Source organism: Bos javanicus, chromosome 20 (assembly GCF_032452875.1).
Source record: "Bos javanicus breed banteng chromosome 20, ARS-OSU_banteng_1.0, whole genome shotgun sequence".
Lineage (NCBI taxonomy): Eukaryota > Metazoa > Chordata > Mammalia > Artiodactyla > Bovidae > Bos > Bos javanicus.
Genome location: NC_083887.1, coordinates 61,960,156 through 61,974,862, shown reverse-complemented (window position 1 = coordinate 61,974,862; position 14,707 = coordinate 61,960,156). Strand labels below are relative to the sequence as shown.

Below are 14,707 nucleotides of genomic sequence, written 5' to 3'. Positions count from 1 at the left end.
CTTTCAAAAAGAAAAGCTTTTGTGAATTTTGAGCTTTGCCATTGTAGCACTTACACTGAGCACAAAGTCCTCATTTCATTTTGCAACTGCACAATTTGGAAATCATTAAGAACAGCTCTTTCTCAATATTTTAAAATCATGGATCAACCAAAAACATCACCTTCAGCTTCTCCAGCCCGTCTTTCTTGAATCTCCTCACATTAAGACACATTTTAAACCCTCTTTAGCTCCTGAGTTTTAGCACCATTAAATTTCTGACAACATACTCTTTTTTTTTTTTCCCTCATGGCAAGTGAAAGACAATTACACTTTCTGAACCCTACTACAAACACAGAAAAAACTAAAATGGAAAACTCATACTACAATTCAACAAATAACTTGTGGAGTCTCTAAAAGCCGTTTCCCTTCAATGCACAGAAGTATGAGAAGGTATATTCCAGCAAAGAAATGGTTGGAATTCAGGGGAAGTGGAGTTTATTTGAGGCAGTAATATTTCATTGAACTTCCAGAGCCACTGATTCAGAACGTCCAGCTCTTTTCTAATTTATAGTGTGTTCTTCATGTCTGGCTGCCTGTTTAGCCGAAGGATCCTGTCCCTGGAGGGAATTCATTTGACTTCTGAAAGAGTCCCAGAAGGAACCAAGGGATGTGCATTTCAAGTAAAACAGGCAGAATGGAACTCAAAACACTTTAGACAAATAGCAAGATATTTAGGAAAGGATATAATTAATCCAGAACACTTCTGCAATATTTCAGCCTAAACATACTTCCTCTTAAGGAACAGAAAAATCTTGAAAGAGATTTCTGAAATATATGGGCTAAACTTTAAATTGAAGTACAAAGCAAGGCTTACAGGAAATAGGAAGATCTTGGAGAAATCTAGAAATATACTCTAACTTAGTAGAGTCAGTTATTAAATATTTAACTTTCTCCCACAGGCTTAGAAAAAGATCAATTTTCCCTCTGGCAAGATGGATCTCACCCTCTCTTACCCCTCTGAGCCTCTTGCTGTGGCCCCACCTCCCATTCCAAGACTGGGATGCTGGAGACCAAGGTGGCAGTGATTCTTGGCTCCCCCCTCCACGCAGGCTGCCAGGGGAGGCAAGGAGGTGCTCTTGGAAGTTGATGATGAAGCCCTGTTCACGCTTTCCGAATCCCTATGGAGACCAATGTCTACGCTGTTCTCCGTGCCTATCAGTGATGTTCTCTGCTCCATTTGTTAACTCAAATCTATCCTGAGAGCTCTGATCATTGAAACAACTCACATATGCTGTGTGGTAATAACAAAACAGTACCTTCTGGGGGACACTGTTAAAAGAACTCTTTGCTCCGAACCAAAAAAGAACAGTTGCGCATCCTTTGTTTACGAACATGTGGGAAAGAATCATATAATCAAAATTTCCAGATGTGACCTTTTTGCTTTAGGTTATGTTTCTAAACTATTTTGGGGAGGAAGTCCCCTTTGAAATGTATGACATAAATTTCTGCCTGCCTCCGGGGAGTCTTGTGAGCAAACGCCCAGCCTCTTCCTACGATCTACGACCGTCATTAGGATTATCAGCCCTTCACCTGCGTGTGAACCGGTCGGTGTCTTGGAGGCGGAACTCAGGTCTCAGTATTCCTAGGTTGCAAGACTTCTCAGTCTCCTGAACTGCCTTTTACCTTTTTTTTGTCTCCTCTCCACAATGACTTCAGTTATTTATTGCCACTTATTGATGCTTCTGTGTGAGAGTGTGTGCAAAATCCCTCAGTTCATTGCTTTTTAGTCTCTCATACAATGTAGAAGCTCAGACACAAACTTATTTGTCTTGAAGGTAAGACTCCACGGTTATAGGTCTGTCCAATCCAGAAAGTTGATGGATCTTAGGATGTATTCAGGGGACACTTAGTGACCCGTTTTTTTTGCTTCTTTACTGATTTTCTTGCTTCCCTTGTGTTTCACTTGCTCAAACTCTCAGACAAGGTTCCTTTGTATCCGTGACATATCTTGTTATGACCAAATATGGTCTTTAGGCTCAGGGTCTGTGTGCAGCTCCCGAGCCAAGAAGGTAAAGCAAACCTTACCTTTTTGTAGAGACTCCTCAGATCTCGGTACTGCCACATGCTGTTGAGGACCTGAGATGCCGCCTTGACCACCTTCGGAGAGTGTCTGATAAAGAAAAGACAGGACACACAAGTGGTGAGGAGGACAGATGGGCTTCAAATGACTTGGCAGGAAACAGCAAGAATAAAGAGAATAAAAGCCTCATGGCTTTTCTGACCCCTTTTCTTTCTCCAGTCTGGACAGTGCAAAGGATGCAGGTCACCAGTGTCCAACCTCATTCTCCCCCCGACACCCACGGCAGGGGGCAGGATAGGGGTGGGGGGAGGAAGGTATTGTAATTTGGCAAAGAATTTTCACAATGCAAACCCAAGAGCAGTGCACTGAGTCAGAATGCAGGTCCAGTGCTGGACTAGGAAATGGAACAGAAAGAATCTTGACCAGGAAAGGCAAGATTAAGGGGTTTTAATAGCTGTGTTGTCTAACCTGTGTAGCTGGCTCAGTGGGTAAAGAATCTGCATACAATGCATACAAAAAGGAGACACAGGAGACTTGGGTTTGATCCTTGGGTTAGGAAGATCCCCTGGGGGAGGAAATGATAACCCACTCCAGTATTCTTGCCTGGGAAATCCCATGGACAGAGGAGCCTGACAGGCAGTAGAAAGGGTCGCAAAAGAGTTGGTCATGACTGAGTGCAAGCAAGGAGTAAGGAGAAAAAGATACTCATTTTCTCAGCTGAAGCGTAAGAGCTTGTATAGCATTTGCTCTTCTGCCTGAGGGGTACAGGGAACTGCTTTCCTTTTGCTAAGGAAGCCAAGCACAGGCGATTGGCATGGAGATGACCTGTGCACTCATGGGCACACGGGCTCTCTTGCGTTTGTGTGGTGGAATAAGCACAGATAAAAGAATCTATAAACAAAGCCCTTCATACAATTCACGTTCTGTCCTCTAGAACAGAGTAAGAAACTAAGGTCATGTAAACCTTTGGACTAGCGGTTCTTACCATTTTTTTTTTTTTTTTGAGTCATGGCTTTGAAATCCTTATGAATCTATTGCTAAATAATGGTTCGGTGTCAACCTGCATCTCAGATCAGACTCTAGGTCGAGACATCTGTGTTGATTCAATTCAATCTGATTCTTGGAAATCAGTTGGATGAGTGCTGAGGGCCCTGCTAACTACCTGCGGATTCTTTGCTCCAATGGGTGGAGTCCTCAATCAGCCTCATGACCTGAGTGGCTGACATGGCATTGTGTCTGATCTCAAGGGCTGGCACACTTTTGCTATAAAGGGTCAGCTATCAAATATCCTTTGATTTGTGGGCCATATGGTCTTGGTTGCAGCTACTCAACTCTGCTATTGCAGGAAGAGAGGAGTCATAAATAATACATAAACGAACGGAAGTGGCTGTGTTCCAGTCAAGTGTTATTTACAAGAAAGGGTGGACGGTGGGATTTGGATCATAGCTGCCTGACCCTTGGTTTATGCAGGGACTCCTGGAGTTGGGCAGGTCGTAATCACACATGAGGACACCAGTGTGAAGTCCACCCCTGAAGCTGACTCCTGGTGCAATGGCCCACAGATTCCCCAAAGAGAACATGTGAATTGAGATCAAAACTGCTTTTAACATAAAATAGTCTTTAAAATGGAAAGTGAGCAGATGGTGAGATGAGATCAAGTTGAGGTTGGACTTGAGAGCCAGAGTAAATGGACGTGTGTGTGCTAAGTCAATTCAGTTGTCCAACTCTTTGTGACCCTATGGACTATAGACTGTCAGCCTTCTCCAGGCAAGAATACTGAAGTGGGTGGCCGTGCCCTCTTCCAGGGGATCTTCCTGACCCAGTGATCAAACCCACGTCTCTTATGTCTACCTTCATTGGCAGGCAGGTTCTTTACCACTAGTGCCACCTAGGAAGCAAGGACCTGAATTTTGCAATGAAATGATAGGACCTTAATACGAGATCAATTAAATGTCTGCTATTTTCCTGGGTCTTCAAGTGTGCAATGTAGAACAACTATGTTTAAGGTTTCTTCATCCATTTACTTACTGGAAACTGGAACACTATCTCTTACTCATTACTGCTGACTTGGAATTCAACCTTGTGTTTGAAAACCTCTTAGTTAATATTGTATACTTTTAAAAGAAAAAATATAGTACTCTTGTAAATTAAAAAAAATTTTTCTCCATGAGATGAACTATATATTTAAGTGAAATACGTATTTTCTTTACCTAAAAGGGACAGTTGCTAAATGATTTCACATTTATGCTAGTATCATGCTCTAAATATATTGAATTTTTTTGACAGAGAATTCTAGATCTTTTCATGGATATAGATACAGGTACACTTTATTCTTTTTTAAACAATTGAATTATAATTGACCTACAACACTCTGTTAGTTCCTGGTGGTCTGATAGCTATATGCATTGCAAAATAACCACTATGGCAATTCTATTTACCATCTGGCACTACACAAAGTTATTACAATATTATTGACTATATCCCCCCTGCTGTGTATTTCATCCCTATGGTTCATTTATTTTACCACTGAAATTCTGTACCTTTTAATCTCCCTCACCCATTTCACTCATTGCCCCATCCCTCTCTCCTCTGGCAGCTACCTGTTTGTTCTCTATATCTTTGGGTCTGTTCCTATTTGGTTATGTTTGTTCTTCTGTTTTGTTTTTCAGATTTCACATGCAAGTGAAATCATATGGTATTTGTATTTCTCTAACTTATTTCACTTAGCATAATACCCTCTAGGTCCATCTATAATGTTGAAAATGACAATATTTTATTATTTTTTATGGCCAAGTAATATTCTTTTGTGTGTGTGTGTATATGTATATATACACACACAGCCTTTGACTGTGTGGATCACAATAAACTGTGGAAAATTCTGAAAGAGATGGAAATACCAGACCACCTGATCTGCCTCTTGAGAAATTTGTATGCAGGTCAGGAAGCAACAGTTAGAACTGGACATGGAACAACAGACTGGTTCCAAATAGGAAAAGGAGTACGTCAAGGCTGTATATTGTCACCCTGTTTATTTAACTTATGTGCAGAGTACATCATGAGAAACGCTGGACTGGAAGAAACACAAGCTGGAATCAAGATTGCTGGGAGAAATATCAATAACCTCAGATATGCGGATGACACCACCCTTATGGCAGAAAGTGAAGAGGAACTAAAAAGCCTCTTGATGAAGGTGAAAGAGGAGAGTGAAAAAGTTGGCTTAAAGCTCAACATTCAGGAAACAAAGATCATGGCATCTGGTCCCCTCACTTCATGGGAACTAGATGGGGAAACAGTGGAAACAGTGGCAGACTTTATTTTTCTGGGCTCCAAAATCACTGCAGATGGTGACTGCAGCCATGAAATTAAAAGACACTTACTCCTTGGAAGGAAAGTTATGACCAACCTAGATAGCATATTCAAAAGCAGAGACATTACTTTGCCAACAAAGATTCGTCTAGTCAAGGCTATGGTTTTTCCTGTGGTCATGTATGGATGTGAGAGTTGGACTGTGAAGAAAACTGAGTGCCGAAGAATTGATGCTTTTGAACTGTGGTGTTGGAGAAGACTCTTGAGAGTCCCTTGGACTGCAAGGAGATCCAACCAGTCCATTCTGAAGGAGATCAGCCCTGGGATTTCTTTGGAAGGAATGATGCTAAAGCTGAAACTCCAGTACTTTGGCCACCTCATGTGAAGAGTTGACTCATTGGAAAAGACTCTGATGCTGGGAGGGATTGGGGGCAAGAGGAGAAGGGGACGACAGAGGATGAAATGGCTGGATGGCATCATGGACTCGATGGACGTGAGTCTGGGTGAACTCCGGGAGTTGGTGATGGACAGGGAGGCCTGGCGTGCTGCAATTCATGGGGTCGCAAAGAGTCGGACACGACTGAGCAACTGATCTGATTTGATACATATTGTAGTAAATAATATATTTACTATGTTTATATATACAATATATACATACATATTGTAATAAATATGCTCCCCTGGTGGTTCAGATGGTAAAGTGTCCACCTGCAGTGTGGGAGACCCGGGTTTGAGCCCTGGGTTGGGAAGATCCCCTGGAGAAGGAAATTGTAGTAAATAATGCTGCAATAAACACTGAAGTTCATATACTTTTTCCAATTAGTGTTTTTTTTCTTTAGAAAACTATACAGAACTGGAATTGCTGGACCATATGGTGGTTCAATTTTTAATTTTTTGAGGACCCTCCATACTGTTTTCTATAGTGGTTGTACCAATTCATATCCCCACCAACAGTGTACAAGAGTCCCCTTTTCTTCACATCTTTGCCAACACTGGTTATTTTTGTCCTTTTTAATAGCCATTCTGATAGCTGTGAGGTGACATCTCATTGTGGTTTTGACTTGCATTTCCCTGATGATCAGTGACATTGAGCATCTTTTCATGTGCCTGTTGGTCATCTGTAAGTCTTCTTTGGGGAGAAAAATGTCTTTTCAGTCTTCTGCCTAATTTTAATTGGGTTGTTTATTGAGTTGTATGATATATATATATATATATATATATATATATATAAATAATATTATATATATATATTTTAGATATTAACCCCTTGTTGGTTATATCATTTGTGAATTTTTTTTCCCATTCAGTAGGCTGTCTTTTCACTTTGTTGATGGTTTCCTTTGCTGTGCAAAAGATTTTAAGTTTAATTAGGTTCCCTTTGCTTATTTTTGCCCCTCTCTTCTGGTCTGCAATATCAGCTGAGAGACTTATTGGAGTTCCCCTGTGCATACTTATTTGCTTTTCTCTTGCTGCTTTTAAAATTCTGTCTTTATCTCTAATTTTTGCCATCTTAATTACAGTGTGTCTTGGTGAGGACTTCTTTGGGTTCGTCTTGTTTGGGACTCACTGTACTTCTTGGACCTGGATGTCTGTTTTCTTTCCCAGGTTGGAGAAGTTTTCAGCTATTAATATTATTCCTTCAAATAAATTCTCTGCCCCTTTCTTTCTCTTTTCCTTGTGGACCCCTACAATGCCAGGATTAGTATGCTTGATGTTGTCCTAAAGGTATCTTAAACCATACTCACTTAAAAATATTTTATTTGTTTAACTTCGTTGATTTCCACTACTGTCTTCAAGTTTGCTGTTCCGTTCTTCTATATCATCTAATATACTACTCATTACTTCTAGTGTATTAAAAAAATTCAGTTATACAAAAATACTCAAAGTTATACAAGTATACTCAAAGTTACAGTTTTTCCAGGAGTCATGTACAGATATGAGAGCTGGACTATAAAGAAGGCTGAGAGCTGAACAATTGATGCTTTTGAACTGTGGTGTTGGAGAAGACTCTTGAGAGCCCCTTGAACTTCAAGGAGATCCAACCCATCAATCTTAAAGGAAATCAGTCCTGAATATTCACTGGAAGGACTGATGTTGAAGCTGAAGCTGCAATACTTTGGCCACCTGATGTGAAGAGCCAACTTACTGGAAAAGGCCCTGATGCTGGGAAAGATTGAAGGTGGGAGGAGAAGGGGACGACAGAGGATGAGATGGTTGGATGGAATCACTGACTCAATGGACATGAGTCTGGGAGACAGTCAAGGACAGGGACGCCTGGTGTGCTGCAGTCCATGGAGTCACAAAGAGCCAGAAAGAACTGGGCAATGGAACAACAACAGCTGTACCCTTCAGTTCTGTTTGATTCTTCCTTATATTTTCTAACTCTCTGTTAAACCTGTTACTGTGTTCATTATCCTGTGCATCTTTATGATTATGACCTTCAACTCTTTATTGGGTAGATTATTTCTACTTCCCTCAGTTCTTCTGAGGTTTTATCTTGTTCCTTTATTTGGAATATATTCCTCTGTCACTTCGTTTTGCTGTACTCTCTGTTTTTATTTCTATGTATTAAGCAGGTCTGAAGTTACACTTCCTGATCTTAGAGGAGCGGGCTTATGTAGATATCCTATGAGGCCCGGCAGTGCACTCTCCTGCGGTCACCACAGCTGTGTGCTCTAGGGGGGCCTCCCTGTGGGCCATGTGAGCCCTTCTTTTTGTGTGTGGGGGGGTGGCAACTGCTATGCGTGCGCTGGTAGGTGACTGCACTGTGGTCTGCTTGGCTGCCAGGCCCTGTATGGACGCTACTGGTCCGGGCACAGCTAGCTTGTCAACCTAAGGAGAACCAGGAGTCAGGCTGACTGGCTGATGGGCAAGTAAGCCCCTGGTGCTAATGAGCTAGAAGGAGGACTCCAAGATGGCACTCGCTAGCACCAGTGTCTGCACGGTAGAACTAGCTTCCCAAAGTAGCTGCTGCAAGCATCTCTGTTCCCAGAGGGAGTCTCAGCTGCCTCCTGCCTCTCTGAGACGCCCTCTAAGATCAGTAAGTGCTCTGATCCAGGCTCTTTTCAAACTACTGCTTCAGTGCTCAGTCTTGGGATGAGAGTGTGTGTGAGACCCTTAAGAGCAGAGTCCATGTTTCCTACAGCCCTGCAGCTCTCCCAGCGGGGGGCTGGTCTTCCTGGTGCTGGGAAGTTGATGTAGGCTCCTTGGGGAGAAGCTCTGCAATTCTGATGATCCTCACATACTATTCTTATATAATCAATGCTGAGCAAAGATTAAATGCTATGTTTTGCTGGATTTTATCACTGCTAGCTAGATATGTATCTATGACAGAAGTCAATCAACTCTAGAGGAACATAATAGTCAGGTGGTGATAATACAGTTGAAAATTTTAGTATGCAAAAAGTCCTCTGATGCTATAATTTTTTCCTACTTCTTGCTTAGTTTCAAAATACACACTGAGAATGTGGAATGAATTGCAGCTTTTAACCTCTCTATTAACATGCCAGTATACTACAGTGTTATAAAAACTGATGAAGGTCAAAGAAATACTGCTTTCTTTTTAGTTAATTTTGATTCATCCACTAGACCAGTCTGATACAATGGTGACTTGAAAGCCTATAACTGTTGATTGAAGGACTTGAACAACTGAGTGCTTCTAATGTGACAAGTGATTATAACCTCAGCCACAAACACAGTTCCTTACTGACAAGTAACAGTTGAGACCGTTAATGGCTTTTCTGTCTTATGACAAAATACAGTGACACATTCAACACTATTTCCTACATGACTGTTAAAATCTGAAAAAAACACAAATGTACTTTTGAAACAGATGGATATGACAGAATGTCCATGCTGTGTGTTTAAAATGATGTGAAAAGAATAATACAAGTTATCAAGACTTCAAAAATGGTAAGTATAAGATTCCTATAAGAGTCATTAACAATTACACCATGTTTGATCTTCGCTAGACTTGTCAAATTAGGGGTGGCTGAGAATCTTGGTGCAATTTCATTGCGGGTTTTCAGCACAGGCATTCCAGCTGCAGGATTCCAGAATAATTGTTCCAGTGTATTGGCAAGATGCGATGAGTTATACAGTTCAAGCACACCTTGATCAGCACTTGCAGTCTGACTCATCTAAATCATGGCATATTTAAGCTTGTGCATATTTAGAAATAAAACGTATACATACATAAAGGGGAGAATCATAGCTATACATGTTTGTTCATCTTGTTTTCTCATGTGATCACAAAAGTTTGAGTAGTTTTGGGAGGAGGGCAAGTCTGCAAGCATTTTATGAATTAACTAGAGCAAACTGATATTCCTCCCTTTTCCAATTATTAAATCATCTTCAAGTCCAAAAAATTTCAATAAAGTATTTTTATTTCATTAAAACACTTCTAGAAGGCCATGGGAATCTCAGATGTGCTGTCATGATAGAATTGAGTGACAAATGGTGAGTTTAGTGCTAAGACACAATGTAATTCTTCTGGATGCATTTTAAGAGCAGCGAGAAGCGAAAATCCAACTGAAGTGCAGGTGGGAGATGAGGATATGGCCAGTTATAAAAACCTTGCTTTGACCCCCAAATTAGTCACTGTCTAAAGGAGGTAAACCACAGAACAGAATGGATGAGACCAAGCAGGAGAAGTCTAAATGGGAAATGCTTGACGCAAGTGGATTCAACACTTCTTATTAAATTCATAAATCAGGACTGCTAAACATTGAGGGAAAGGTAAGGAAACAATGATATGAAATGAGTATCTATTCCATGAAGAAATTTTCCATCAATTTAAAGCATATATTTGAGATTATTTGTAGTAAAAGGAACCTCCCGTTAGCAACAATCCAGATGGAATAGACCTAACAGGATTATTTTCTGGAATGGCAATGTCGATATATATGACTTCATGGATAGTTTCTTCAAAATGAGTTTTTAATTAGTTTTATCAAATAATTTTCTTTGACCATAGGACTGATAAAAGCAGTTTTTTCTCTTTAAGACCCAATAGGGATGCTCACACAGATGGAAGGAAGCTCTACAGTTCTAAGATTCAGGGACAATACTTTCTTTTCTGAATGTCTCATGAACATAGACAATTATATCAGAGTGGACTGTGGTTTTATTGTGTATGCATGTGCATTTGTTTAAGAAAAGCATCAACATAATAAGTTTCTAATGCCCAAAACAGGTACGCATTTCAATTAGAGATTTCCAAGGTCCGCTAAAGCTATGCGAAGCTAAGTGAAGGACAGGAAAGCCTGGAATGCTGCAGTCCATGGGGTCACAAAGAATCAGACACGACTGAGTCACTGAACAATAACAACCACTGGAGCCATGTGAAAAAGAAAACTGAGGCTTCCCTGGTGGCTCAGTGGGAAAGAATCCACCTCCCACTACAGGAGACACGGGTTTGATCCCTGATTTGGGAAGATCCCACGTACCCTGGAACAACTAAGCCTGTGTACCACAAATACTGAGCCTGTGAGTCAGAGCCTGGGAGCTTTAACTACCGAAGCCTGCGGGCCCTGGAGTCCACAACAAGAGAAGCGCTGCAGTGAGAAGCCCAGGCACCGCAACTAGGGAGTAGCCCTGCCCGCTGCAACTAGAGGAAAGCCCCAGTGCGGCAACAAAGACCGCACAGGCAGAAATAAATAAATAAACAAAATCAAAGCCTGTGGTACTTTCCCTGACCTTGCTGCCGGCCCCAGGGTAAGCCCTGAAGGCTCAGCCCACAGAAAGCCTCAGGGAAAGACCTCCCCTCCGCCCAGTCCTAAAAAATAAATAAACAAGAGAACCACGTGGTTCCTGCCAACGGAGAAGAGCGTTTTACTGCAAGTATAACATTATAGGGTACAATTCAAGTCAACCATCTGTACTGTGCAATTATTCCACAAGTCCAGTGGGCTTTCTCTATATTTGATATGGAAAAGTTCAAATCCTAATACTGAACTGTTGATTGAACCTATGTGGAGGTCTCAGGGCGCTTAAACAGAACCCCTGGAACTTCTCTTTTATTGCACAATGATAGTATCTCGAATTAAATGAAATGAGAGAATATCCAAAAGCCTTGAAGTGCATCCTTTAAAGCCTTTAATAACAAAAGAAAACTTATTTGGCGTTTAGATGTAAAGGGAATGAAGTCAAGAAGTAGACCCTTGATAACAAAAGGTTTACCCTGTTAATCTTATTTGATTACATTGAGGGACTTCCAGAAGTTGAAATTTAATTAAGGTTAGTGAATGTTTTTGTAAAATTGACAGCTCATGGATATACCAACCCTGTGGCTGGTGAAAATATGTTTAAGTTACATACAGTAAAATACCACTGGTTCTTAAATCCAACTGGGAACTTACCATTTGTGGTGGTAGCATTCCTTTGACATAACCCCTCTCTCTTTAATTCACTGGCATAAAAGCCCTCCTTCCTCACTTCTTCCATCCCTGGGAAAATCCTACTCAGTATTTAAGACATGATTATTACTTCTTCCAGGAAGTCTTTCATGACAGTCCCTCCTGCTGTCTTTAGATTGGAAAGTATGAGCATGATGACTTGTTAAATGACATAATTTGTCCCAAACACACAGTTGGTGAGGGAAGGTGGTAGTTAAACACTAAGTTTTTTCTGACTCTGTCGCTGTTTTCTCTCCCATCCTCTCTGCATGCCTTGCTATGCAGAACTGAAGAGGCACAGAACAAAGGATGTGGATCCATCATCAACACTTGGATTTGGAGCCACACTGGAACAACCACCACAAAATGCCTTCAGGAATCTGTTGGTTTCTTGCATATGAAAAGTGAAAGTCGCTCAGTCCTGTCTGACTCTTTGTGACCCCAAGAACTATACAGATCATAGAATTCTCCAGACCTGAATACTAGAGTAGGTAGCCTTTCCCTTTTCCAGGGGATCTTACCAACTCAGAGATTGAAACAGGTCTCCCACACTGTGGGCGGATTCTTTACCAGCTGAGCCACAAGGGAAGTCCAAGAATACTGGAGTGGGTAGCTATCCCTTCTCCAGTGGATCTTCCTGATCCAGGAATCGAAACGGGGTCTCCTGCCTTGCAGGCAGATTCTTTACCAACTGAGCTATGAGGGAAGCCCACATGCAGGTCACTAGATTGGATGCTGGATTGTCAAGCCTACCTTAGCAATATCCCAGGAGTCACCAAGTCATGAGTTATTTGTCAAATCAAAGTTCCTAGTAAGACCAGCTTTCCTGTGGGGTGGGAAGACTGGAAACCATCTGCTGTCTTCTATCTCTTGATGATCAGACACCAACGCTTTCCAGTGACACTCAGCAGTGTTACCCAAAACCAAGGGTCGTCGGGCACACTTGAACTGTGTCTGTGTGTGTGCGTGCACGCTCAGTCACGTCCAGCTCTTTGTGACCCCATGGGCTGTAGCCTGCCAGGCTTCTCTGTCCCTGGGATATCCCAGGCAACAATACTGGAGTGGGTCGTCTTTTCCTTCTCCAGGGGACCTTCCTGACCTAGGGACCGAACCCCTGTCTTCTGTGTCTCCTGCACTCGCAAGCAGATCCTTACCCATGGTGCCACTTGGGAAGCCCTAGACCTGTACCTACCAACACCAGTTGTAGGCATTAGGAGGTCACGGCCTGACTTACTTGTCTCCTTTGCTTTTGGAGATGCCGACCAACTTCTCGATGCCCCCGGCGTCCCGTAAGGCCTTGGCGTTCTCCATGTTCTTGGTGATGACCTCGTGAAGGGTGCAGCACACGGCTGTCACCGTGTCGTCCGACATGGCCTTGCTCGCTGCACTGTTGCTGTTGTTCCCGCCTGGAAGCCGGTGCACCAGGTCTCGCATGGCGTATTTGCCTTCGGAAAAGAAGATGAAGGAAGAGTTGAAATGTGGTCAGAATAGAGGAAGTGGGGACTGGGGTGAAAAGGAGAAGACAAGAGGCCACGTTAACACAACGTTGCCTGTTCTCGTCACTGATGATTCTCTACACAGGTACTGTGGGCACATACACGGACAAAACACGGTGAATCGTGGCTTGTAGTGCTGGATAGACCTAGGACTGACTCTCTGGACAAGTTATTTCAGGCCTCCGAGCCTCAGCTTTTCAAATCATGAAGCAAGAATTACAATATACCTACCCTTACTAGGTTGTTGCAAAGATTAAACAAGTAAATGTGTGGGAAGCATTGAATACACGGCGACAACCCTGGACTCAGGACTCAGTAGAGGTTAGTTATCAGTGGGTTCCTGCTTGCTACTTAAAGCAGTCAGAAAACATATGGTAACTCTGATACAACCTCAAAAATCCCCTGATGGGAGCTATGTGGGCAACTGTATTATTTAACAAATAAGAGCCAAAGCCCCAGAATGTATATATATATATGAAATCTGCATTCTGGTCCTATAAAGGAAAGAGAAACATTCAAAGCAGGAGAGGGAAACTTTACAAATAATATATAAAATGAGGTGTCCTCTGAACTAGGGCTACTGGATGAACTGCTTGTCTCTCTGATGGGGTTTAACTGAATGGTTCTATCATATAACATTTACTAATTTGATACGTTTTACTTCCTGTGAAAAAAATAAGATAACATGCAACTTTGTTTTCTTAATTCACTTTATCATTATCAATCATGCTCCCCCCAACGACAGAGGTACTTATAATGACACGTTTATGGAGTACTTTTAGTTTACAAAGTCATTTAGGTGTTACCAATAACCCTGAAGACAATTAATTCATCCCACCTGCAGGTTCCAATCCTGTCCTGTTGATTTACTTTTGGAACCAAGTACAGGAGTGGCTGCAGCAAAGTTGGCTTTACTAAAATTTTCAAATTGGGTGGAATTGGCATGTGTTCAAAGTTCAACTCCTGCCTTGTCTCCCACCCCCTAGTCAGACATATTTAGGTGGCTCCTAAAACCCATTTGGAATATTCTTCCTCCTTACAGGTCTCTAAAGGATGACTTCTTTTGCTATTTAAGTCTCTAGCACATGGAGCTTGGGGGCAGGAAATGGAACCCCATGGGAGGAGGCAATGATATCTTAATTCCCAGCAGTAATAAATAAAACATAGGACTTCATAATTTTAGTATCAGCTCTTGTCCTATGTTTAGGCAGCTTATTTTAGCTTGAACATTAAAAAAAAATTGCTGAAGTCTAAATTACTGAAATAGGCAAGTGTCTTCATTCAATTGACGACAGCTGAGACATGTCTGACAGGAACTCTTTGCCTGAAAACCCCCCAAATGCAGCATATTTATTTTCCAATGACAGCACTTAAAACAGGCTGGAGAAGATCCTTGGTACGAGATACTCCTCTGAGCATCTTGCTTTGTCTGTTTATCATTAAACTGCACT

General features: G+C 41.8%; 1 protein-coding gene across 2 annotated transcripts in view; it reads right to left on the bottom strand.

The window, feature by feature from the left end:
• CTNND2 (catenin delta 2) overlaps window positions 1-14,707 on the bottom strand; it is a 1,100,621-nt gene that overhangs the window by 39,111 nt on the left and 1,046,803 nt on the right. For both annotated transcript variants that reach the window (XM_061393866.1, XM_061393867.1), the window contains 2 exons: window positions 12,995-13,205; window positions 2,065-2,149 (listed from right to left, as the gene is read on the bottom strand). In XM_061393866.1, coding sequence (XP_061249850.1) covers window positions 2,065-2,149; window positions 12,995-13,205 — 296 coding nt within the window. The remainder of the gene's footprint in view (window positions 1-2,064; window positions 2,150-12,994; window positions 13,206-14,707) is intronic.